Here is a 27,642-nt window from a genome sequence, read left to right as displayed (position 1 = left end):
CTCTTCTGTCAAAGAGCTCATGGCCATTTCCATATGTTTCCCTGGCAATCTCCCACCCAGGCAGTGCTCAGAGCCAGGTCTGCTTAGCTTCTGGACTGGAACTCCATTATGTGACTTAAGGGCATTCTCTGGGACTTTAAAGTGCGGCCGGGGGGGGGGGGTGTTTCAGAGAAACGAGGTGCTGTGCCGGGTTAACTGGCTTGCTCCTGCATCTGGGGTTGCACATGAATCTCCCCTCCCCTCACACACTTGCTAAAAAAGTAAGTTTGAATCCTATTAATTAATCCTATTAATAAGCTGCCTTTCAGGGCTTTGGTTTTATTGCTTTTTTAAAAGGAGGGTACACACAAAGTCGTTAATTCATGCACTGTTCGTTGGACTGGTGCAAAATTATTCGAGCTTCACCAAATGCAGCTTGAACAAAGAGACAGGGTTTTTGCTCTTATCAAGCCTGATTCACAGCTTGCACAACAAATAAACCTCCCGTTATCTCTGCATGAACTTTCCTCTCATGTTTGAAGGGGATTCCCAGTGGTATGAACACAAGAGACTACAGTGAGTATGCCATATACCATCTCGTGCATCCGCGGTCCCCATGAACTAAATAGTTGTGCCGCACAATGCTCATCTGCGTGTTTAGCTGTTTGTCTTTCAAATGTATGCAAAGGGAAAATGGAAAAGAGCTCCTTCCTTTGCTTGTATTTTAAAGAAACAAGAAGCTCAATGTATGGACAGTTCTGATGTGGCAAATAATGCATATATTTGGTAGTTTGCTTCCCCACCTTTGTACAAAATACTTTTTTTTTTAAATGAACTCTTCAGTATGAGCCCTTGGACTAACTCCCCCCCCCCCCCAATTTGTAGGACAGAAACTTCTGGATACCTTGGCTGAAACGTGGGATTTCTTTTTCAGTGATGTCCTGCCCATGCTCCAGGCTATATTCTATCCTGTGCAGGTAAAATATTGCTCTGTTACTTTAGAATCAGGAAAAACCAGAAGAAGCCACTCTGCAGGTTGATCAGCCAAGAGCCAGACATCACAGCGGGACAACAGATGAGGAAATACTTCTGCCAAACACATTGGGGGGGGGCGCGTTTCATTACGGATAATTGCCTGTGTAGGCGTGTCTCTCTTCATAGCATGATGCTCACAGTGTCGCTAGAAAATTATAGCTTGGGCTTTCCAAAAGCCCCACCACTTTCTCAGCCTAGAGGTGTCCAGTACCTCCAAAATAACTGGCTAGGATCCAGAGAATCGGGTGATTTGTTTTGCATTTCCATGGGCTATTATTTGGAGTTGTGAGGTTTGGGGATTAGCTTTCTACACCACCACTCAGCAATCCTTTGACTATCACAAGCCACTTTCGAAACTAAGAGGAGTGTCAAAGAAGTTTGTAACTTTAGAGAGGATTGAAAACAAAATATTCCTAAGAAACACGAGTTAAATTCACCACTGTGATTAATATTATTTCGATAAGCCTCTATCCCCACATAAAATGACCCAGAACATTATAATGGCAGAAATTTTCATAGAATTAGTCAGTTACAGGATTTCTACAGAAAGTCAAGTACTAAGGATTAATAGATCAGGACAATAACTTAGGATATCTCCCTTTGGAGGGCCCAAAATACTTCCGTTGCATTTCCAATGTCATCACCACATTCCATACAGAAACAAATATTTATTATTATATATATCCATCTCCTTAACCGGGACCCAGGTGGTGCTGTGGGTTAAACCACAGAGTCTAGGGCTTGCTGATCACAAGGTCGGCGGTTCGAATCCCTGCCACGGGGTGAGCTCCCGTTGCTCGGTCCCAGCTCCTGCCCACCTAGCAGTTCAAAAGCACATCAAAGTGCAAGTAGATAAATAGGGACCGCTCCGGCGGGAAGGTAAACGGCGTTTCCGTGCGCTGCTCTGGTTCACCAGAAGCGGCTTAGTCATGCTGGCCACATGACCCAGAAGCTGTCTGCGGACAAACACCGGCTCCCTCGGCCTATAGAGCGAGATGAGCGCCGCAACCCCAGAGTCGGACACGACTGGACCAAATGGTCAGGGGTCCCTTTACCTTTATCTCCTTAACCAAACTCTTACCCAAAGTAGTAGTAGTAGTAGCAATTTTATTATTTATATGTCACCCATCCGTCTGGGTTTCCCCAGCCACTCTGGATGGCTCACAGCACATATAAAAACATAGTTAAATGTCAAACATTAAAAACTTCCCTATACAAGGCTGCCTTTAGATGTCTTCTAAAAGTTATGTAGTTCTTGATCTCCTTGATACGTGAAGGGAGGGCATTCCACAGGGGGGGCACCTCTGTCTGGTTCCCCGTAGCTTCACTTCTGTCAGTGAGGGAACCACCAAAAGACCCTTGGAGAACCTCAGTGTCTGGGCTGAATGATGGGGGTGGAGACTCTCCTTCAGGTATACTGGGCTGAGGCCGTTTAGGGCTTTAAAAGTCAGCACCAACACTTTGAATTGTGCTCAGAAATGTACTGGGAGCCAATTAGTTATTGTGACTGATATTATAGTTGGGGGGGTTGCTCCATAATTCATATGCCCTCCCCAAAATTGAAAACTAGAAATGGAATTGATATAACCAGTCTTGATATTTTACATAATCTTTGCATTATTTTTTTGCATTATGAAACATATGGCAGAAATCAGCCATTTTGATGGACTATATAAATTTTAAAAATGAAAGTAAATACCATCACAAAGGTTCCTATGGTAATTTCCCCATAATTATTTGGAATATTATAAAGGCAGAATCTGTTCGTTGTTCTTCAGCTTATGAATCTCCATTTTGTCCTGATTGTACATAAAGTTTGTGTTCCTAACCGCTGAGACTAAATTAGGGAATCTTCCATTAAATCAAAAGGACTTAAGTAGGCTTAACTGGCTTCCACAAATAAATCTGAAAGCAAGCAAACTACAAGTGTTGAAAACAACTTTCATTCAATTGTCTCTTCAGGGAAAGGAGCCCTCTGTCCGGCAACTGTCACTGCTGCACTTCAGGAATATTATAACTCTCAATATTAAATTGGAAGATGCCTTGTCCCGTTCCCGAGCAAGGGTTCCTCCTTCAATTATTCAGATGTTACTTATCCTACAGGTACGGATTTTTCTCGAGAATATATAAATCTGTGTTGGTGCATGACTTTAGCGTAACACACTATTCAAAAGGACTTACTGGTGTTGATTGACACCTCTTAGAAGATGCTTTCGTTTACTCCGCTTGGTGACTCTCCGTGTAGCAAGAAGCCATTCATTGAGAAGGGCATCGCGTATGTTGATTCTTGGGACAAGGTGCCATTATTGCCACCTGCACCACACAGCACAGCCAGAACCCATGTATGCGGGGGTCCTTGATGTAAGAATTACTATTAAGTCATCAGAAAAGAGATGGTTTGCAAATGGAAAAAGTTGGTTAGTGATAAAGTTAGTTTATCACACAAAATACCCTTGTTTTATAAACCACTTTGTGGAGAATACAGAAACTGGCCATACCTGGCCCCTAGATTGAAGGGAGTCAAATGGCTACAGGAAGGCCATTTACTATATAGTGGCATACCACAGAGGCAGGCAGGCATGGCTCTTATCTTGCCTGGTGGCAGGAGAACTTTATTGCAACCAACATTGGGCTCTGTCGTTGTTGTCGGCTTGTACTTTGAAAATAAATTTTTAAAAATAAAAAAAAATATCTAGTAAGCACCTTACAGAAACAAATATTTATTATTATATATATCCATCTCCTTAACCAGGACCCAGGTGGCGCTGTGGGTTAAACCACAGAGCCTAGGGCTTGCTGATCACAAGGTCGGCGGTTCGAATCCCCGCCACGGGGTGAGCTCCCGTTGCTCGGTCCCAGCCCCTCCCACCTAGCAGTTCGAGAGCACGTCAAAGTGCAAGTAGATAAAAAGGGACCACTCCAGCGGGAAGGTAAACGGCGTTTCCGTGTGCCACTCTGGTTCGCCAGAAGCGGCTTAGTCATGCTGGCCACGTGACCTGGAAGCTGTACGCCGGCTCTCTCGGCCTACAGAGTGAGATGAGCGCTGCAACCCCAGAGTCGAACACGACTGGACCTAATGGTCAGGGGTCCCTTTATCTAGAGAGTATAGAGAGCAGAGTATATCAAGAGCCAGTGTGGTGTAGTGGTTAAGAGCAGTGGAGTTGTGATCTGGTGAACCGGGTTCGCATCTCCGCTCCTCCACATGCAGCTGCTGGGTGACCTTGGGCTAGTCACACTTCTCTGAAGTCTCTCAGCCCCACTCACCTCACAGAGTGTTTGTTGTGGGGGAGGAAGGGAAAGGAGAATGTGAGCCGCTTTGAGACTCCTTCGGGTAGTGAAAGGCGGGATATCAAATCTTCTTCTTTACCTAGCACCTTAGGGACCAACTAAGTTTGTTCTTGGTATTAAATACACACACACACACACTGCGTCAGACCAACACTGCTACTTAAAATACCAAGAACAAACTTAGTTGGTCTCTAAGGTGCTACTGGACAATTTTTTTATATATTTCTACTGCGTCAGACCAACATGGCTACCTACCTGTATTTTAAAGACAGCTGTGTGTGGCCTGTAATAGAGAGGAGACTATATCAAAAGCGTTTTCAGGCCCTTTGTATGTATTTAGTTTCACACTTCAATTTCAGTCAAAGTTCCCTGTTCCTTTTTTATAGCAACAACATCCTTTTTGGATGGGGCCACCTGCAACAGGAGGAGGTGGGATTCACTCCTGAAGTGGCAGGGTGTTCTGTACTATTTCAGACTGCACAGGGGAGTTCCTAATTTTGAATGCTCTCTCCCCTCTGCTATCTGAGCCTTGTATTAAATAGCAAGGGCTGTTTGTGCAGCTGGGCATGAATGAAGGCAGAACATGAAGCTAGAGTCCTTTCCCATTAGGCCCATGAAGATGCCCGTCACCGGTGGCATCTGCTAATCACAGTAAACCCTGATTATAGATAACATGCTTGGAGAACACTGGAAGCTCTGTTCGCAGTATAAAAGAATGCAAGAATCCTGCATTGTGAATGCCTGGAAGTGGGCCAGGAACAGCTCAGGAGAGGACGAGGTCAAGCCGGAACGGATTCCACTTCCAAGGGCAATTTCCAGCTCCATAGTCAGTCACCGAAGTCCCCTGACAGCACTGAAAGTTCAAGAGGATGGAAAGTGCTAGTTGTACAATAAGGAAATCTCACCCCGATCCTGAGCTCATTCCTCAAGGCATTGTTTTCCTCTTCAGAGGCTATCCCACAAAGCCATAAACTGGAAATGTATTTACCGGTATTTATTTATTAAATTTGAACACCACCCTTCATCCATAGATCTTAGGGCAGTTCACAACATAAAATTACAATATATAAAGCACACGTCAAGGTACTTTTGCAAGAAACTTCTTAATCATATGATAACCTTTTGTCATATAAATTTACTAGCCCAACCCTATGTATATTTACTTGGAAGCCTTTGCCAGGGACTGGCGTTCAGTGGCGCTTGCTCCTTAGAAAGCAATTTCAGTCGGTGTGTGCGGATGTGGCAAGGCATACATAGAGTTCCCTCTGTTGCACGTAATGCATAGATAGGCCATCTGTCTATCTGCCTTCCCCTCAGACAAATGTTAAGTAGGGCCTACTTTCAATCAAAGGTGCATGAGTAAGACTCGGGTCAACTTTTTTGTGTGCCTTTGCCTGCTGTTATGAAATACTTAGAAGCAAGGGCCAAAGGCTCCGAGGATCAAACAAGACACGATGCTAAATGTGTCACTTGAAGTTCATCAAGGATGTTTGGGGAAAATGAATAGGCATGTGGGACAAGCGGTTTTCCCTGGAACCACCAGTGCACGGGCAGCGGACGTTTAACTCTTCTAAGTTCTGATCCCAGTGATCCCAGCCCTTTCCTTGCTGCTGTTAGCCTTGGGCATTGACACCAACAGTAGGGTGTAGGGGGAAGTTTTCATCAGGATCATGACATCAGGAGGAAAGGTTAGGCCTCCTGGATGCACTGTGGTCCCACGGTACCCTGTGCATCGTTTTTTTTAAAAATCTGCTATCGGTGCCTCAATGTTAAGCATTTATTTTTCATGTGCTGCCTTGCGTGGTTTGGCCCTGAGTGTTTAAAGGGACATTAATGTAATTTTAAACATGCACTTCCCAAGTGATTGTGCAAGTCGCATGGGTTGAACACACCATGGAGAATCAGCTGCAAGGAAATTGCCTTTAAATGTACACTTCTGTGAATAGTAGCATGTATTTTAAAAAACACCCAGGCTTCTATGTGACAGACAAGAATTTGCCCTTAGCAAACATCACTGTGTTCTTAATAAAAATAATTGATGGCGTCAGCTTAAAAGGCAGTAGCCTAATTATTAAGATGCCAGAAAAAGCTGCTCTTTGCAACCTTACAGAGATTTCCTATCCGCTTCTTTAGTCATACTTCAAAAGCAAGGAAAAAAAACCCCAGTCAAACTGATTTAGTTATTCAGAGGATAAGGCTGTGGAAATGCCTTTGAAAGCTGAAATCCATCAAAATGAAAAACTCATGAATGTTTTAGACAGGAAACATAGGTGTGAAAGGGTGGGTGGTATCCTGCTAAGCGCTCGACAGCAGTCAAGCCAGCATTCATACTTCTTCAAAGCACTGCATAGGATATCTCTTCAAAGAAACTTAAGGAAGCCAGACTTAGCCGTTTAAAGTAGCAATCCCTCCACTTCCTGCTTGGAGATATACACTCCTTAAACTCAGGTAGCTAAGCACATATCAGTTTGGAAGTGAAACAGGGCCACCCAAAAATAAGGACGTGCCCATACTGGGGGGACTCCCTGGGTATACAGAAATATGTATGTTGGTGTGTTTTTTTCTTTAAATGTGCTTTCTAAAGCGTCTAGCATAGCTTTGTTAATTCTTAGGGTTGTCAAATTGTTGAGCTTTTCTGGGGAAACCTCCCCCCAAAATAGTGATCTTAAGCTTTTGGAGCTGGTTTTTTTTGGTGTAGCTACATTTCAGTAGAGCTTGCAGAGGAGAACTTCCTGTTACATTGTGCCCTGTCTGCCATGGGTGCTATAGCTGAGACTCCAGCATTGCAGGGGGTCAAACCAGATGACCCTCAGGGTCACTGCCATCTCTAAATTAACAAGGGGGGTGGTCTTAGCTCAGGTGTAAAGTGCACCATCCTGAGTTTGCTGGCCCAGAGGTCTGACTCAGTATAAGGCAGGTTTTAGGGAAAACACCAGGGGGCAGAACACATGGTTTGAATGCAGAAGGTCTCAGCCCCTGGCATCCCAGTTTAAGGTCTTGTATCACAAGACTGGCAAAAACCTCAGCCTGGGCCATTTTGCTTTAGGTGAGCTTTCCATTAGCCGCTATAAGTTTTTGACTCCGTGGTTTTTTTCAATCTGGCATAGTCTCTTATGCTTTTATACTTTTAGATACGGTGCCTTCTGTGTGCATGCACGTGTTAAGGAAGAATCAGAATGATCTTGAATAAATAAAGAGCTAATGCTGGTTAGAAAAAGCTGTCTTGGACTGATTTGGTATGTCTGGTATTAGTATGTCTTTGAGATTTTCCGCCTCAGGCACCAGAAAGCTGTTGACTTCCCCTACTAAATAAAGCAAATGGCAGAGAATAAGCAGGTGAGCATCCTACCTGAGATCAGGTCAGATCATAGAACTGGGTCTAGCAAAGGACTTGGGGAGGCAGCTCTTTGCATTTGGGTAGAGTAATTTAACTCCTTCCTGCTGGGCCCCCTGACCAGCAGCTACAGTCTAGGGGCTTCCAGTTAAACTATGAGACCCAGCAAGTTCTAATTCTCACGAAACTTCAGCTTGGGATGGGGGGGAGGAGTAAGACTATATATAGCAGATTACTTTTTTTTTTAATCATTCCTGTATGCCACAGCAATGTTGCATGTGTGCTTTGCTTTTAACAGAGCTATCCTTCTGAATAGCTGTAAACAGTATGTGAGTGTTTTCATTGCACATTTAAAGCACTTGTTACAGCTCCTTATCACCTGCAAGTCTGTTGCCACATTGTGTGAAAGAATCAATAAAACGTTAAAGAGGGAAAACGTTTGCTTAGATTTCCCTAAGTAAGGTGGAACCGACTCTCACTTTGAAAGCAATCTCTGCAGGCAGCTTCAGTGATTCTTCCTTGTTACAAACAACCAGGCAAGTGGCTATTTACAAACCTGAGGTAAATCCCTCAGTTTCTGGATTAAAAAGTCCACATTATTCATTTAAAGTCTGCGTACTGCTGGGCAGCAATTGGACGTGAAATAGTCATCATGGCAGTGGCATCGTTAAACAACTTGCAAGGGGTGCTTATGTACGTATATACAAACGGCTACAAATTTTCCACATTTAAAATTTTAGAGGAGCAATCCATTCCCAGGAAATTCTGGAAGATCTATGGCAACAGATGGCCAGAAAGGAATTGTGCATGTGGTTGTGGCAGTAGATTGTGCCGAGACAAGAAAGGCTGTGACTCGTTTTGAAAGCTCTTCCCGTCCTTTTGTGTCTTGGCCGGGAAAAGGTTTGCCAGCTTCATTTCTGCATGTCAGGCTGCTGTTAAAGGCACAGGATAGCTCAGCTGGTTAGAGTGTGTTGCTGATAACCCCATGGTTGCAGGTTCGATCCCCGTATGGGACAGCTGCATATTCCTGCATTGCAGGGGGTTGGACTAGATGATCCTCAGAGTCCCTTCCAACTCTACAGTTCCATGATCATCTCACTTTACTACTGATCTTCACAAAAAGGAGTAAGACAAAATAATTGTTTAGTTTACTGGAAGTGTTTCAAGGCATCCCTGAAAATGTAAAATTGACATCCTTAATATGGTTGCCACAAGTAAAAAAACCCAAAACTTTGCTCTAGCTAATAACTGGGAGGGGGGATTTCTAAGGTTATAACTTTATCCGAATTATAAAGTTGCATTGCACTGACACCTAGTGGCCGATGGCAATAGTGCAACATCCTGAGAACCGTGATGGGGCATTGCATTCTGTACAAAGTGTGGGAAGTGTTTGGAATATAGGGTTGTCTCCTACACAATGAGACTATTGGGCGGGAACATGGGCTTATCTACAACATAGTGGCCTCTTGTGTAAGTGAGTTTATGAACATGTGTTCCCTCCAAGGAGCTCTGGGTGGCAGACATTATACTCCCCCTTCCCCCCTTTTTACCCTTGCACAGCCTTAGGAGGTAAAGTAGGCTGAGAGAAATGACTGCTCCAAAATCACCCCATGAGCATCGTGGCTGAGCGGGGGTCTCTCGTGCCCTTGTCTAGGACTCCAGTGCCGCTGCATTATCTTGGCTACGAATATCATGGAATCACAGGGTTGTAGAGTAGGAAGGGACCGCGAGGGTCATCTAGTCCAACCCCCTGCAATGCAGGAATCTTTGCCCAACATGGGGCTCACAATGCTGAGATTAAGAGTCTCATGCTCTACTGACTGAGCTATCGTGTCAAGACTAGGGAGTGCAGATTTAGATCAAGCAGAAACAAGGGGTTGGCTCACTGCTATCCACAGACCAGGCTGGAACTGTTTGCATTTCCTCCCTCCATTCATTTCCTGCACCAGTATTCATTCATTCATTCAATTTCTATCCTGCCCTTCATCCGAGGATCATAAGGAACCAGAACAGAATCCACAAGTCAAAACAAAATAAAAAAATTCTTTCCAGTAGCACCTTAGAGACCAACTAAGTTTGTTCTTGGTATGAGCTTTCGTGTGCATGCACACTTCTTCAGATACCGCAAGGTTTCTCATTCAAATCCTGCAGAATGTGACACACAAGCTGTAATTAAACAATGCACGTCCCCGACAGCAATTAAGTACACCAGCCTCACTTTGCAATGATTGATAGCTTAAGTCTGAAATGTTGATGTTTGTGTTTCCTCTCTCCCCCCCCCCCAAATGTTTCTCAGGGTGTTCATGAATCAAAAGGGGTGACCGAAGACTATTTGAAACTGGAAACCCTGTTGCAGAAAGTTGTTTCTCCTTACTTGGGCACCTATGGCTTGTATTCCAGCGATGGGCCTATCCCACACTCATCCTGCATTTTAGGTAACGTTCACACCATCTTCTAAAACACAATGTGTTGGTTGAAGTGCTTTTTTGTCCACAAAACGTGGTATCATTTTCTGGCTGGGACTGCACAACTAGACCAAAGTTAGGCATCTGTGTGAAATGTCCTCCATAACCAGCTTACCTAGGAGATTTCGCTTGGATGATAAACTAGGGGCAGGGCCTTTGTGCCAATGCGACTTCTTTGCTGGAAGACGGCAGAAGTTGTCTGAGGCAAGGAAAATATGCACCGTAAAATCTCACTCCATGAACTTGGCCCAGGACCAAGCCAGAGGTTTCCCAACTTCAAGATGGTAGAGTAGGTTAGGCTAGAGAACTTCATGCCAAACTAGGGCTAACCATCAGTGGGTGCTGGAAAAGAGCCTCAGATATTTTCTGACACTGGTACAAGGATGTGAGAATGGCACTGTGGTGCCTCTGTGGTTCAGACATGCAGAGTGCTTCCATCTTAAGAAGAGCAATGGACTGTTCTGTCTCTGTGGTTGACTACCAGGGAGAAGCCTGAGAGGAAATGGAGCTTCTTTTCCACGAGACACTTCCCCTGCTCTCAGACTGGGGCGAGTTTGGGAAGCTGTCTGTTGGACAAAGTTTCCATAATAATTTTACCCCCAGTTGGCCTTTGATTTGGGGGCTGTGACCTCTGACATGGCAAACCAGTAGTCCTGCTGCATTTCTTGTTCCCCTTTTCTGCCACCGATTGTCAGCTAAATATTAGGGATACATAGAAAAAGAGTCAGAAAGGTGAATCTACAACATCATTGGCTTTTTTCTTATTTGCCATCATGTGTTAAGACAGATTCCGAAGTAATTTACAGAAATAAACCTACAAACATCCTAGCTAGACAGGATGCAGAAGGAAGTAAAAGAAGCTTCAAAGGAAAAGGGCTGCTATGTCAGCTCTTCTATTTAAAGGCAGGTTCTGGTTATGGAAAACATGCTGGTCACTCTATACCTTTTTTGAAAATAATTTCACCTCCAAAAGAGAAGGAGCTGGTATTTTCTCCTTTGCATGTGATAGCATTAAACTGCTGCCTCCTTGTGGCTATTTTGATGAAACAGCACTGAGCTGAACAGCCTCAGCTGCCTGAAAGTTGTGACCGCTGTCATCTCACTCACCTAAGCTCTTCAAGGAAGAACAGGGCTGAATATACTTTTTTTCCCCCAAAGAGGAAATTGATAATAGAAGTTAGAAAATTCTCTGAAACTGATTGAGAGATCACTTGACCTTAGTCTGAGAAGGCATGGAGTCATGGAATTGTTGGAAGGAACCCCTGGGGTCATCTAATCCAACCCCCTCAATGCAGGAATCTCAATACACACTCCCCCCCATCCAATTTGGGATCTCTGTGTCCAAATAATCTATACTGTAAGGCACTGTGAGATATTGTGGCCGTCTCCAGGCTGAGACTCCAGGCTGATCTGCCATAATGGCAGTGGGGGTGGGGGGCAGAAAGAAGCTTTTTGTTGTTGCTGCTGCTGCTGCCCTAGAGAGGTAAGCAGAAGAGCCTGAGGAGAAGCAGAAGATGCTGAGGCCAAGAAGGGAAGGAGGCAGAGACCTGAAATGGCAACTCATCAAGCACATACAGCCAAGTGTCTGAACCTGGCCAGGCAAGTTTAGGAAAGAATGGGTTTGAAGAGTGGGGAAGAAAAGGGGAAGAGTCCAAATATGTAGGGGGAAATTGGGGTGGAACGGGAGAAGAGGTGCACATGACAGAGGTGAGGCTAAGCCTGATGTTTACCTATTGATTTGAAGCAACTGTCCAAATCCTTGACCACAGGCCTCTCGTGGTGGTGGTGGCAGTGATGGTAATGATGCTCACAAGAGAAGTGCAGGGTTGTGTACAAGTTTTAACTGGTCTTTCTGTTTGCTAACAGAAAAACGTTTCTTCCGGCGATCCAAATCGGGGGACATCCTGGCCAAGAACCCTGTGGTGAGATCCAAAAGTTACAACAATCCTTTGCTGACTCCAGTAGCCGAGTATGAAACGGAGGGTGCGGCCCCCAACGGCACTGGCATCCGAAGGCACTCTGTTTCCGAAATGACTTCCTGCACAGAGATGCAGGGCTACTCCAACCTCACAACCATCACAGACAATGGTTCCAAGACCTCAATGATCACCATGAAGAATTCGCAGTCAGGGGAGTCCGAGAGGCTTTCTGCCAGCTCAGCGCAGTGCCCCAGCAACCTCAATGCACCTGAGCAACAGAAGGGACTCTTTTACCCAAGAGATGAACAAAAGAGAGCGTTTGAGCTGGCCAGGGACTCAGACTTGATTGCCATAGCCCCTACAGCCAGCCCTGAAAATATAGTGGACCAAATTTTGGAGTCTATTGAGTCAGATTCTGATGGGATTTTCATTGATTTCAGCCAGAGCTGCTCAAGTTCATCAGGGTACAATGTGGATGTGAGCCGGCAGAGCCTTGTCTGAAGCACTCTGATAAGAATCCTAGTTTGCGCTTAGGAACACAGGATAACTGAAGGGTGTGAGGGGGGTCATATGAAATTCTTGAGCAGCTAGAAATTCAGATAAAGACGATGCCCCTCGGACCAGAATGACATAGGAGGGACGTGGGGGGGGGGGAATGGATCGTCGTGGTTTAGATAATGGTGATACCACTGAACCTCAGTTGTGGGAAAGTTCTCTGTCTATTCCAGAGACTTCAGTGGAGCTTGGGCAGGTCAGCCGGCCAAACCCGTGAAAGCAACACCATTCCATCAAAGGCCAACCTGGGGCAAAGGGGGACAGGCAAGGGAGCACGAACCTGGGGTCTCCAGTCTGCCTCTGCCCTGTTGTACTGCTGCTGCCTACTCCCTGGATCAAGAGACCAGAGCAAAACCTACAGTGAAGGACCTGGTGGAATAGTGGGCTGGGTAGCTGTGTCCATGTGCTATAGTGCACACAAAACTAGTATTCTCTGGACTGGACTTGTGGCACACTTTCCTTAGAGGAATCCTGGCCCCTTCCCATTCTTCCACCACTTAGGCCTGGCGTGTGTACATTGCCTCCCTGCCATCAAAGCTCTTTCCGCATGGTTGTGTTCCACAGTGAAGCGATAGCATCAGTAAAAAGTAAAATAAAAAAAAAATCACGGGTACGATTACTGGTTTGGAAAGTAATCATGTAATTCCTCTAGCCTATGTGATTCCTGTTGATGGAGGTTATCAATGTGGTTTGGGGTCTAAGTAGATGGAAGTGGTCCTTGCAACAAACGGGAAGCGTATGAATCGGGCTGGAGGATTTGAGTGCATGAGAATCTCCACGTTTTCCAATTTTATGCTTTAACATAAAGCTGTAGGAAGAAGTTTCAGAAGAAACAGGGTATTTGAGGTGCGGGAGAATTCCATGCCAGCATTGCAAAGGGGAGAAGGGATGCATCCTCGATGGCTGCCCCATCTGTGGCGCAAACAAGCAGCAAAGCAGTGTGGACCAAACACCGTGAATCTGATGCCCTGGGAAAGCAAAACCAGTGAACCACTTGGCTTATTGCTGGATTACTCACACCTCATAGTGCCTAGCTGACGGCCCTTTGGAAACCTGTGCCAAACTAGTGACAGTTAACTTAAGCCTCATTCATTTTAATTGGATTGGGGCCATTAAATTTGAAGTAAAGTGAGGAGGTATCTGTGGTCCTTGATCTGTGAAGGCCCATTCATAGTTCTGAAGTCATCGTCCTGAGCATGCATGTGTGACACAAACCTGAGAATGCACCATGTGACTATGCCTTTAGACTTCTTGCTGTCTTTGTCTCCTTCATCAAACACTGTTGCTAAGTACACATTTTCCACCCCTGCTATTAAATCCTTTTGGATGGCAACCGCCACTGCCACCGCCTGCCACACGTACTTTTGGGGTTACATACAAACACTTCCATAAAAGCAAAAGCTAGGTTCTTTGAAGAATAACATTTATTTAGGATTCAGAAGTCAGAAAAGTTTGTTTTATATTTAAAAAGATTGTGCCAGATAATAGTAAAATCTTATGATTTAACAGGACCATTTTGGTTGTTTTTCTCACTACATCAGCACTCCCTTTACCAATCAGTGAGTGAAAATTCGAAACAAAATTTAAATAAATAGTGTGCTGTATGAATAGCACTGTTGAGAGACCGCTTCCTGTGTGTTTTTTCTTACAAAACCAATATTTTTTTAAAGCGTAATTCTTGAAATAATAGCCGGTGCGTCTCATGAAGCACTGCCAGAAACTGCATTTCACTTGTGCTAACGGAAGCCAAGCTAAGTCCTCACTACCAATCTATACCTAGAAACCCATCCCATTCCTGATTTGTATGTACTGTGTGTTGGGAAACCGGGCTTCAGGAAAACTCTCTTTGGTCCCCCATTAGTGGGAGTGATAGGTAGCCATACCTGCAATTGCATGAAGTTGTCGTGAGCTCTGCTGGGCGTGCTTCCTTTTCTCACAGTGTCTGAACAAGCATCTTGAGGATCTTTGGCCCTTCCACACTAGAAAGGAGGAGGCAAAGCGAGAGGCATGATATAGCTCATCTCCCGAAGCTATTCTTCCCATTTCTTCCTCTGAATCACGCTCATAAGTAGAGAGGAGAGAGAGAGAGAGAGAGATTCCTTTTTTCCTTCACCCCATTTTCTGTTCCACAATTTGGGTGCTGGATATATGTAAATCCCATGCAGCCTGCACTCTTCCTCCCTTTAATAATTGAGCCAGTGTACACACATCCTTAGAGAGAAGTGTTTTGCAAAGTGATTGAGAACTCCTGTGCTTTCATAATTTGTGTGTACTGAATGCACCAGGTTACAATTTATTGTCTAGGTAAGCGGTTGGGAACCTGTAGCCCTCTGGATGTTGAAAAACAACTCTCACCATTCCTGACCATTAGCCATGCTGATGGAAACTGGAGTCCAGTATCATCTGAAGGTCCACAGGTTCCACACTGATGGCTGAGGACCTAACTCGGCTTCATTTAATCAATAACAGGAATGCCATTTGAATTACACTGAAAGCATAATACATCCTCAGAGTTCTGTTGGTTAAACCTTCAAGTGCTACCCAGACTTTATTCTCTTCACCAGACTTTCCACCTTTCACCCAACCCCCCTCCACATTAGGAGCTGAACTCCAAATATGTCTTAAAGTGATACACAGAGGAAATTCTATGCATAAATTAATGTAGCATAACTTTACAGACCTTTGTGGAATAATTTTAAAGTGAACTGAATACTTATTGCAAACACACAGTTCGTACAACATTCATGTTTCTTTCTGGCAGAAGAAGAGTCTCGGCCAGCCTAAAAACCTGAATAGGGAAGATTTTTAAAGAGGTGTTATAGGGATCTATCTTACTATTTTGAAGAGGAGTGCATAGCTTAGGAAACTGGGCCTTAGGAGCAAGGGGATGCAGTGTAAAGAGCCACAGCTTGATACTGGATTGCATCCTTTGTGTGCAGACTCTTCCAGGTTGAAGCCCCAACATCTCAGCTAGATAGGATCTCAACTAGCAAGGCTGCGAGAAGCCTCTGCCTAACACTACAGAAAGCCACTGACTGCTAGAGTAATAAAGTAGATGAGGTTTATATGAGAGGATGGATCCTGAGAAGTCTCGGGGGTCAGATCTGCACAATCCCTCTCATTAAACAACCATTTGGTTTGTCCACCTGCAGTCCTATCTAATTTTCATCAGAGTGAAATATAAAGCTTCCTACAATTTTCATTTGTAAGGAGAAGATGCAGTGTTGTCTGGTTCTCAGAAACGAGATATTGTTCACTTAATGTTCTTGTCTCTCTTTAGGATTTCGTAGGCCGTGTTCAAGCTGCACCTCAGCACATGTGCTTCATAAGTGGGAAACATTTGCTGCTAGAAGGCACCAACTTAATTACAGAACCTGATTACATGTCCACTGGGGGAACAGTGGACATGTGTTCTGGGACATGTATTTTGGGGAACAGAATAATCCTGGCCGGAATACAGAAGCTTCCAACATTTGAGATAGAAAAAAAAGAAGCTTCCAACATTTGTATTGGGAAAGACCAGGAACAAACCAGCCCCCTTCCTTGGCTCCCTACGTCCATATATATGATCTCAGAAGGCAGGTGAAGCAGGTGTCATCACAAATGAGTGTTTTGTGAGGCTCCTTCTTGCCTCAGGTTTAGTATTTGAAATGGGAGTTGGAGTTGGGGGAGGGCAACTTTTCTGCCAGAGCTTTTCATCTGCAGCAGCCAGGAATAAATGCTAATGCCCAAAGGTACTGGATGTAATTATCAGTATATTGGGATGGAATGTGTTAAATTTATCCCCAGTCACATGTTATACGCAAACATGCATGTTAGTGTGCCATCAATGGAAGCATTTTTCAAAACAAAAAACATGAGCCCAGAGTGCTCTGGGAAGGTAAGCAAGCCTTTGTGCAAACAATTTGGTACAAACACAGTAAAATGTCTTCAAGGGAGAGCACAAGGTTTTGTGCTGCCTTTGGGTCCTTGTTGTTGTTCAGTCGTTCAGTCGTGTCCGACTCTTCGTGACCCCATGGACCAGAGCACGCCAGGCACGCCTATCCTTCACTGCCTCTCGCAGTTTGGCCAAACTCATGTTAGTAGCTTCGAGAACACTGTCCAACCATCTTATCCTCTGTCGTCCCCTTCTCCTTGTGCCCTCCATCTTTCCCAACATCAGGGTCTTTTCCAGGGAGTCTTCTCTTCTCATGAGGTGGCCAAAGTACTGGAGCCTCAGCTTCAGGATCTGTCCTTCCAGTGAGCACTCAGGGCTGATTTCTTTAAGGATGGATAAGTTTGATCTTCTTGCAGTCCATGGGACTCTCAAGAGTCTCCTCCAGCACCATAATTAATAATACGCCTTTGGGTCCTAACTAAAGCAAAATAAAACAACAAACGTGAGGAGGAGGAGGCAAGGGGCAGAGGTGGTGGGAACAAGCTGAGGATGGAGCAGTCTGTCCTGGAGAAGAGGCTCTGCTTCGTAAGGAGAGGGGTGATCTATAATGGAAGGTGAGTGCTCTTTTATAAAGGAGGAGAAAAGAGGGAGATGCATTCAGGAAGCTCACTGAGGACACACATTTCACGCATTGGTGATGAGTGGAAAGGGGGAAGGTTCCATATACAAAGGAGAATAGGAAGACTAGGTTCTGGTACAACTCATGCAAATGGGCTGAGTGCAAAAGGGGTTCAGTGTGCAGACCTGGGTGTGGGAGGGGTGGCTAATACCCCAGAGGAGAGGATCACACTTCAAAATGACCTTAACAGATTAGACAACTGGGCCAAAGCAAACAAGATGAATTTTAACAAGGAGAAATGTAAAGTACTACACTTGGGCAAAATAAATGAAAGGCACAAATACAGGATGGGTGACACCTGGCTTGAGAGCAGTACATGTGAAAAGGATCTAGGAGTCTTGGTAGACCACAAACTTGACATGAGTCAACAGTGTGATGCAGCAGCTAAAAAAGCCAATGCAATTCTGGGCTGCATCAATAGGAGTATAGCGTCTAGATCAAGGGAAGTAATAGTACCACTGTATTCCGCTCTGGTCAGACCTCACCTGGAATACTGTGTCCAGTTCTGGGCACCACAGTTCAAGAAGGATACTGACAAGCTGTAACATGTCCAGAAGAGGGCAACCAAAATGGTCAAAGGCCTGGAAACGATGCCTTATGAGGAACGGCTTAGGGAGCTGGATATGTTTAGCCTGGAGAAGAGAAGGTTAAGGGGTGATATGATAGCCATGTTCAAATATATAAAAGGATGTCATATGGAGGAGGGAGAAAGGTTGTTTTCTGCTGCTCCAGAGAAGCAGACACGGAGCAATGGATTCAAACTACAAGAAAGAAGATTCCACCTAAACATTAGGAAGAACTTCCTGACAGTGAGAGCTGTTCGGCAGTGGAATTTGCTACCAAGGAGTGTGGTGAAGTCTCCTTCTTTGGAGGTCTTTAAGCAGAGGCTTGACAGCCATCTGTCAGGAATGCTTTGATGGTGTTTCCTGCTTGGCAGGGGGTTGGATGGATGGCCCTTGTGGTCTCTTCCAACTCTATGATTCTATGATCCTAACCTTTACTAATGTAAATTACGACTGACTAATTTACCAGCTAAGGTTGCTTTTTGTTCTCAGGGCTTCTGAACAACTAAATAAGAGGGCAGCCCCTGTGGGGTCCACATATGGCAAAGAGTCAAGTGCAGAATAAGGCATTTGATACATCCAGAGTCCTTATACCTCTTAGGTAATAAGGATAAGCAAATTTCCAATACATGCTATTTGGCTGTCTAGCAGTGTGCAGAGTAAAACACAAGACACATGCTCAGGATGTGCCTCCCTAACAAATATGAGTTGCCCTCTCAAGGCCGGAGTCCAAGAATGTTGAGGAAGCAGGTAGCAGAAATCATGCCTTGAAGCTGAAGCAAATAATCCAAAGCAGCACAAACCCCTCCAACAACTCCCATCATTCCTGCCATCTGGGCTGATGGGAGTTGTAGTCCAACAACATCTGGAGGGCACAAGGTTGGGGGAGGTTGATTTAAATGCACAAATGGAAGACATCAAATAATAGAAACTGTCTAAGTGTGTGAAGTACAGTTTAATTTGGATGTGGAGCAGAAGAGCATCAGAATTGAGGCACACGTCAGAGGAGGAGATAGGGAAGGAGACCCAAATCGGAGAAGGCTTTTCCCTAAACCAGATGTGGGGAATCTTTGGCCCTCCAAAAGTTGCTAAACTACAACTACAAGCACAGTCAATGTCTAAGGGTGATGGGATTCAGCACTGCTGGGGGGTGGACTAGAGGACCCTCAGGGTCTCTTCCAATTCTACTTTTCTACTTGGAGGGCTGAAGGTTTTTCACACTCTGCCCTAAATGAATGTGAAAACCAAGATGGTCCCTCCCTCAGTGGTGCACCTAGGTAGACTTCATGGTCTTACAGGGATCTTTATTTAAACAAACATGATCTGAAGCACACAACTAGCATTTCTCATCCCCTTGTCATGCTTTGCAACTGCATCTACCTTCCTGATATGTTAAAACAAAAACGGTCTTCCAACCTCTGATTAAAAAACAAGGAAGTACCCTGTGATTGTGCGCTTAAATCATAGCATCATCACAACAAGAAAAATGGACTTTGCCTTTTCTATCCTGATGCTAATCACATTAATGTATTAATCAGTTATATTTTGTACTAGAAAAGGATAACATATATTTTAAAATAAAAATCATAAAACCGGGGTGGGGGGTTTCAAAGGTGAGTGTTTGGATCTTAAAAAAAATTACTTTGCACACTCAGATGAACACTTGCTTCTGGGAACCCCACATTCTTTACTTGTGGGCTTCCCAGAAGTGAGTGTAACAGGCATGCTGTTTGTCTGCAGCACCTGATACACTGCACTTAAACATAGAGGTTCTATCACTCCATTAATCTGACTAATTCTTTTTCAAGTAATCTAGGTTATTGTCAACAACACAAGCTGTGGATGCAAATTTCGAAAGTTAAATATGCATTGCATGAATATGTATTGGTCTGTCCTGCATCTTCCTGCTAATCAGTTTCTTTGGCATGAAAACTGCCATTCTGGGTCTATCCAGCTTACCTTCCCACCACAGACAAAGTGTCCTTCAAGGCCATGGCAAATGTTCTCTTTTGAATATGTGATTCCTCTTTGCTTACTTTGACAGATGAATCAACACTGTCACAACCTGCATATTTCTACCCATCAATCTTCAATCCACTATGTTTCCGTGGATTGAACTAATCTGTTCTCTTTCCTGTTTCAGTTTCATCTAATTGAAGTGCTATGAAATTATGGCTTTTTTAAATGCTAATATGTATTGATTCCAATTACCGGCTGCCCTTAGTCTCTGCCTGTTCTATCTATCAGTGATCTTCTGCATTTCTCCTTCATTCAGTTTATCTTTGAACCCTGCCTTCCTTAGACTTCTCCATAGACCTTAATCAGAAATACTGAGACTACAACTGTTTTAAGCCTCTCCAAGAGGCAGCACATTGCTGCTAACCATATTGGCCACTGGAATGCACCATAGCTCCAAACAAAAGCAGCAGGCAGCAAGAAAAATGGCTGAGGCCATGTATGCATTAGCGGCTTTAAATACAGCAAGGTCGCTTTTCCCTGCTGCGTTTGAAGTCACATTTGCATGTTGCTGTACACACCAGAAAGGGGCACATCATAAAAAAAGAAAGGAAAAGAAAGGGGCATGTCACCTGCTTGGTTCCTCCACGCTTGCAACCCCTCCTCCAAACTGTCATGAAGATGTCATCTGTGCATGCACACAGGCAACAGCTGTCTCAAATGGAGCTTAACTGCAACTTGCGTTTTCTAACTGGATGGAAGCTGGTTTGAGGAAAAACACATCAAACAGCATTATTTATCAAGAAACTGCAGAATAGATATGAATTGTAGCTAACATCATGTGCACAAAGGATCAAATGCCCATGGTGGGAGCGCGCTGGAGCCAGAGTAAATGGTGGTGTGTACACAAGCTTCTTGTGGAGGAAAGCAATGACAAACCTAGACAGCATCTTAAAAAGCAGAGACATCACCTTGCCGACAAAGGTCCGTATAGTTATAGCTATGGTTTTCCCAGTAGTGATGTATGGAAGTGAGAGCTGGACCATAAAGAAGGCTGATCGCCGAAAAATTGATACTTTTGAATTATGGTGCTGGAGGAGACTCTTGAGAGTCCCATGGACTGCAAGAAGATCAAACTTATCTATCCTTAAAGAAATCAGCCCTGAGTGCTCACTGGAAGGACAGATCCTGAAGCTGAGACTCCAGTACTTATTTTGTTTTGTATTTTTACAAAATGCCATAACCCTCCAGTGACCCCTTTCCAAAGGAAACCAAACCCAAGTGAAAGTTGCAGCCGTGGAACCATTTGAAGAAGTTGGTTGCGCATAGCAATGCTGTCAGGAAGAAGCAATGCAAAAAGTGAGATGAAGTTTGTAAAGCTGCACGTGATTTTTGTGTCCTCTTCTGTCAGCAAACTATGTGTGATGGTCTCATTGTACAGGCTGGATCCCTGGTGTACAGCTTCCTTTTGGATGAAATGAGTGTTTATCAAAACATGAATGAGGAATACCCTGGCTCAAGAATGGTCTCGGAGAGAACGATTTCTAAGCATTTTATTAGCAAAATAGCATCCAGGAGTGCGCTGGCAGAAGGTGATCTCATGGGAAAGAAGGGTATATCGTGCTTTGCTTTCTTTCTTTCTTAGAGGGAATGTAATGCTGGAGAAGTATAAAAACTGAAGACTCCCTGGAGACTGAGCTATTTTATCTACAGCACAAAGATAGTGCAGGCAAGGTAATTGCAGCTGAACTGCCAGTGTCCCTCCTATGCTGTGGTTCAGCCTGGGAAGTTGTTATTCAAAGCCAGCTCATTCTCTCCTGTAGCTGAAAGAGCTGCCAGTGAACACAACAGTTTGTACAATGATGCTCAGTACCATCAAAAGATATTTCAGTTGGTGTGTTAAGTTAGTGGTGGACTACTTGTTTGGCTTTTGGTTTTACTAGAATTCTTCTGTGATCTACTTGTGTGTTTTGAATTTGCAAAGCAAGAGTGTATAATCAGGATTTCTCAGTGCTAAAGACACAATTACAAAGTGCTAAGAGATCCTGAGTATGTGTTCAAGAACACAAGGAGTGCCTTCTTCGATCAGACCAAGGTCTACTTAGTCCAACATTTTTTGCAAGAACCTTGGTGCTAGGTGGCCCATAGTTGTTCTTTATGACACTGTACAGTATTTCAAACTGCAGGCTGAATGAGAGGTCCTAGTGAAGCTCTATCCCTTTGCAGGCCCACAAATCTCAGCCTAGCCCTGGATGTGAACCCAGAGCAACCTTCCTCTTGCCTTGAACAGTGCTTAGTACACACCTTCACTACTCCAATGCACACTCTCAGTTCAAGACACGGGGGGCTAATCTGTGCCCCTCCAGATATTGTTGAACTGTAGCTCCCAGTTTATGGCATTCATCAGCACCTAGATTTAGGTGAGAGCCATTTTCCGGAAGGAATGGAGAATGGGGAGTCACAGCCCCACCTACACCCTGAGTGGACGGCACACCCCAGTTGCTGCAGTAACCACTCCCTCAATGCTCCTCTCTTGCTGCTACACTGTCAACCATGGGACAGGGTGGTATTCCTGACTATCTGGTTTGGTCCAGCTTTCTCAAGCTGCTGGTTTATGGTTTATGATGAGCATCAATCATTTCAAAAAGACAGCCTCTTCAGTGGGTTTTTGCAATTACAGTTGTGTGGCTAATATCTAACCCCCCATGGTCCCAAACAAAGCTAATATTTTGGCTTGATAAATAGTTCCTGTCTACATTTGCATTCTTGCATAAATAGCACAAGTTACTTCTCAACAGGGTGGGCAGCACTTTGCTGGTGATAAATGAAGGAACTGCTCTAAATCAACAAGCAGACTGAATGGCATCACAAAGCAGTGTTGGCAGCAAAGATAATGCTACAGTCATAACCTACTGTTCATTTTCATTCATGCTCGTTTCTCCTTCCACTGGGGAAGTCTCGGGAAACAGTATGTTTGCCATCAAACAGCTATTCCCAGTTGGATATTTGATAATTGGTACTTGTGGTTTAGGCAAACCACAAGTTTTGAATGCCACCCAGCTGCTGAGTACATCAAAGTGTAGCCAAGCATTTCCCACTGCCCTACCTACAGCAACCTGGTGCCTTCCAGATGTTTTAGACTGCAACTTGCATCATTCCTGATCAGTGGCTATGCTACCGGTAGCTGGGACTGGTGGGAGCTGTTATCCAAAACATCTGGGAGCACCAGGTTGGAGAAGACTGGTTTATGGCACCTTCCACAGACTAAAACAAGTCCCATTTCCTGTTTACCGTGGAATGCCACATATCCCTCTTGAAGATTTCCAGCATACATCCAGACCTTTTGTCAACCCCCATCCATTCTATTCCCACAGCGGTTTTTTATTCTAGCTGAGTAGCTCTTGTTACACAATGAGCAGTTGTCTGTTTAGTGCAATGGAATGGGACTACCAGCTCTCTCTCTGGCAGGGTAGTGTATGCAGTTCCATCAGGCAGAAATTCAACAAATAAAGCTTTCCCCGTCCCTGCATATCCCTGCAGGGAAATCTGCAGCTATTGAATTTCTGTCAGATGTGCAGCACTTTAGGGCACAAAACCTGCCAGAAACAAAAGGTGACAACCTTAGCGATAGGCATAATTTCCTCATAAGTGTGCAGCTCTGCACTTTCTTTAACAACCACCCACAATTCTTGGTATGTGTATACTTGTGTTTGGCATGAGTTCCTAGGCATGTGGAGGGAAATTCAATGAGCTTGCTTTGCTGAGACCAGCAGATTATTTTTGGCTGGTCACAAAGCCAATTTGTTGTGATTGCAGTTCCTATTAACAGCCTGGACTACTCAAGTGTATATCAATCAGCCCATCAATTACCAGCTTGCTTTCACTGACTCTTGGGTTCTGTCGGCCTTTTCATCTGTTTGTCAGTTTTTCTGTTCAGCATTCATCTCTGCAATGAGGATAGTAAAAAAAAAAAAAAACAGTCTACAGAACAGTGTTTAAACTCAATAAGCAGCACTTAAAGTAATTTTGGTTTCTAACTACACCTTGGAATTTGACAGAATGCGTATCAAGATAGCATAAACCTTAACCTAACTCTTGGGGTTAAATTTCTGTGTCTATCAAAACACCGCATGTGCTGGAAGTGACTAGACTTGTTTGCAATGCATGGGAATGCTGTGACTCTTAAAATGATTGGTCACTGTAGCATTATAGCAAGGCCTATATAGCTCACAGCTGGTCACATTTGGATGATTGCAGCATTCATGATGATCTGCACATACAAATTAGCTGTCATAGATATTACATCACAGACAGAACTTTCGTATGGCCTCATCTTGCCCGTATCAAGTGATATGCATGCATATGGAAATCAGGCCATAATGTTTTGGATATGTGGCAATGCAGCAAGAAATGTAATTGATCAGTACTTTAAGTTTAAATGGTGATGGTTTTTATTAAAAACATGTACCAGTACCTTTCCACCCAGAAATGGAGTGCTTCATTTATTGCTGCAAGGTGACAAGACATAAAATTGAGTGGGGTTTCTAGTCTGCTTTGGGGCTCACATATTAAGCACATATTTCAGCATGAGCTATAGGAAGCCTCATCTACATTACAAGAAGTTATAATATAATTCTGTCTTGTTTATTTAAAAAGGTCCAGTCGTGGATGACTCTGGGGTTGTGGTGCTCATCTCGCTTTACTGGCCGAGGGAGCTGGGGTACAGCTTCCGGGTCATGTGGCCAGCATGACTAAGCCGCTTCTGCTGAACCAGAGCAGCACACGGAAACGGCGTTTACCTTCCCGCAGGAGCGGTACCTATTTATCTATTTGCACTTTGATGTGCTTTCGAACTGCTAGGTTGACAGGAGCAGGGAGCTCACCCCATCACGGGGATTCAAACTGCCAATCTTCTGATTGGCAAGCCCTGGGTTTTGTGGTTTAACCCACAGCGCCACCCGCATCCCTCGTCTTCTTTATTTAAGTGAAGTTAAAAGAACTTAATTCTAATTTCCATAGGTGAATAGTGTTCTAGAAGCATGTAGTGTTTTATTGTAGCATCTATTTATTTAGGAAAAAAAATACATGCAGAATAGGAGAGAAACATGTGCCCACATATGAAGCGAGGAGGAAAAGACTGTGGCTTCCAACAGCAGAGAAGTTCTGGAAGATGATATGTGCCTGATATGTGTCCCACCCCTTTATTTTCTGCATAACTCTGGTTGGGCACTCAGAGGCAGCATCCAGGGATCCTTCTTGCCCTGTGCCACTCATCACTCCTGGTCATGCTTGAGCCACATTCCTCAGTAGTATGACACTGATAAAACGTGCCCATTTTAATTAATGTTGGATGCTATGTTTCATCTTCTCCTGCATGATGATGAGTTGAAGCAAAGCTTTGAACATGATGGAATTTCACTTGCAAATCTGCTCTCAAAAGATGTTTCCCCTCTTGAAATGAAGCCTGATTGACAACAGCAAAAGAACTCAAGCCACTGAACTATTACATCTTGGATATAAGGGGGGGGGGGTTGTTTGTTTTTGTGGGAGGGGGGAGTTGGTGTGGGGGGTTCCTCAATGAAATAAATGTTCTCAGTATGTAAATGCACAGAAGGGGAGGCAACGTTCTTATGCTTATTTACAGCAAATTTTACAGGCAGAAAACATTGACCGGGCAAAAATAATAATTAGCCATTTTTCTTCATAGTAAAGTCAAAAGCTGATAGTTATGAAGGTTGCACAAAATGCTTGACTTTAGATGTCCCCCCCTTCTCCATCAGTGGTTACACATAAGAAATGATTTCTTAACGATGCCTGGTTTCATTAGAACGGTAGCTAAAAACATTGTTTTAATTGACACGTAGCACATCCTAGGAAAATAACAGAGAAAACTCCCTAACCAGTCAATTACCATATAAATAGGAATGCATAGATCATCCCTCGTATCAGCATCTTGCTTTTTAGTTGATGAAAATATGTTAATGGGCAAATGCAGCTTTTCATTTGAATAATGACTTAATGCTTCTGTGAATTTCAGATTGTGGATTAAGCCCTCTCTGTGAAAAGTTTTAATATTTTTCCTATAGTTCACCAGCTGCCTTTGCTCAAGGAGGGGGGGAAAAACGCCCCTGCATTTGGGGATCTTCAAACAACAACATTTGCCAGGATGCTGAGGTAGGGTGTGTGGGTGTGTGGGTGTGTGTACGCCTGCCTGTGTGCCCATGCAGAAGTCTCTTTAGGGAAAGGAAAAATATGAGCATTCTGTGTTTATCTTTTCTTTCAGAAAGGATACTTACTGTTCGATGGGCCAGCAGGAAAGATGAACAGCATTGCATTTGACGGCTGCAATCACTTTCTTTTATCACTCCTTGCAGGCCTTCTTGGATCCTTGCCATTTCCCCAACCAGCTGGACAGGAACCTTTGCTCATTTACATGATGTGCTTAAGATTTAATGTGATCACAGAGAGGAGAAAGACCAGTTTCTCTCTGTAGCTTAACTGTGTGCAAAGAATGAGATATGAGGCAAAGTTAATTAAACATCATTGGTACTTTCATGCACAAGTCCCATGTACTTTCATGCACAAGTCCCATGAACTGGATCAGCAGTGATCCAAAGAGCAATGAACTGTTGTCACTTGCTCACCTGGCCAAATCATGAGATACTGGTAAGTTGAAGGCCCTGCCTTAGCCAGCACAATTATTTATTTATTTATTTATTTAGTGGCAGGGAGGGGTTGGCTTTGGGCTACATTGATTAGCATAGATTGCTGATGGGTTACTATCTTGTTATTGCTTACCCTATTCTTTCCCATAAATCCTATTTTGAGAACACAACATAGATTTATCTTCTCATGTGTGCTCATCTGAGGGAATTAAAGCAAATGAAGCTGCAAAGTTTTAGAGGAACTCAGAATTCTCCTCAGGGTATGTAATAGGTAAGAGGGTCTGGGGGGGGGGGATAAGCTTGTGACAAAAAAAGACATCACACTCTGGACATAATTGGGCTGCTTTTCCTTTTTAAAGTTTAGCTACTGCCGAAATTTTCTTCTTGAGTAAATCTAGTAAAATGTAACTTCATAAACATTTCTGTTTATGAAGCAAAAAGGCAGCACCCAGTCAATAGAAATGAAAAGAAGCCTTTTCACAAGTACATTTTTATTTATGTATTTATTTTTATATTTTATATCCCACCTTCTGTCTAAGGAGCTCTAAGTGGTCTCCCCATTTTATCCTCACAACATCTATCCCAGTGAGGCACATCCAGCTGAGAGGTGTCAACTCATTGAAGGTGACATATGGCTGACTTTTTAGTGCTTCGTGAACCTGCACTTGTTTCTGTATTTATTGCGTTAAAACTTCACTGGGATATTATGAAAAATATAAAATGGTATTAAATAAATAAACAAACTAAAGCATGAATGTGACAAACATGTGGCTTCGCTGCGCCTTGCTCTCCAATGTACACTCGTGGGCAGAGTCCAACAAGAACTTTATCACTTGATGGTACTGGTGGGCATTTGGTGGAGACGACTTGCTCCTCAGCACCCCGTCTTTACCTACTTGGAGAGCTGGCTGTGACAAAGCATAAGAATCACCATACGTTTAAGTGTTTTGTTATCATGCACGCAGCTAGGGGATTTTTCAAAATGGTGGATTATATAAGGCAAATTCTAACCCCTGTACATTTCATACACCCTTTTGCTAGACTTTTCTCAGCTGGGGGGAAAAAAACCCACACCCACAGAAGAATAAGTTCTAAAAAATGTCACAGCCTACTTGATTTATTCTGTTTCAAGACACCTCTGAGGGTAGAACTCCCTCTCTGGAGACGTCGTACTTTCCTTCTTTGCCACCCCTAACAGAGTAAATTATACTCTACAATTCTTACAGGCCCCAAGGCTGAAACTTTGCTCAAAGCCTGGTTCTTTGATGCTGTGAACAAATAGGGAAGCTGGTATGCATGTGGCTGCGCAGAGGCCATTTTTCATTCA

The 27,642-nt window shown here is 43.9% G+C and overlaps 1 protein-coding gene across 2 annotated transcripts in view; it reads left to right on the top strand.

The window, feature by feature from the left end:
• Positions 1-12,666, top strand: part of PRR5 (proline rich 5) — a 46,618-nt gene extending 33,952 nt beyond the window's left edge. For both annotated transcript variants that reach the window (XM_033148298.1, XM_033148297.1), the window contains 4 exons: positions 865-956; positions 2,977-3,117; positions 9,933-10,071; positions 11,968-12,666. In XM_033148298.1, the coding sequence (XP_033004189.1) occupies positions 865-956; positions 2,977-3,117; positions 9,933-10,071; positions 11,968-12,521 (926 nt within the window). In that variant the 3' untranslated portion in view covers positions 12,522-12,666. The remainder of the gene's footprint in view (positions 1-864; positions 957-2,976; positions 3,118-9,932; positions 10,072-11,967) is intronic.
• Positions 12,667-27,642: the final 14,976 nt, after the last annotated feature.

Source organism: Lacerta agilis, chromosome 5 (assembly GCF_009819535.1).
Source record: "Lacerta agilis isolate rLacAgi1 chromosome 5, rLacAgi1.pri, whole genome shotgun sequence".
NCBI lineage: Eukaryota > Metazoa > Chordata > Lepidosauria > Squamata > Lacertidae > Lacerta > Lacerta agilis.
The sequence above is the reverse complement of the archived record's forward strand: the minus strand, read 5'-3'. Positions and strand labels throughout refer to the sequence as shown.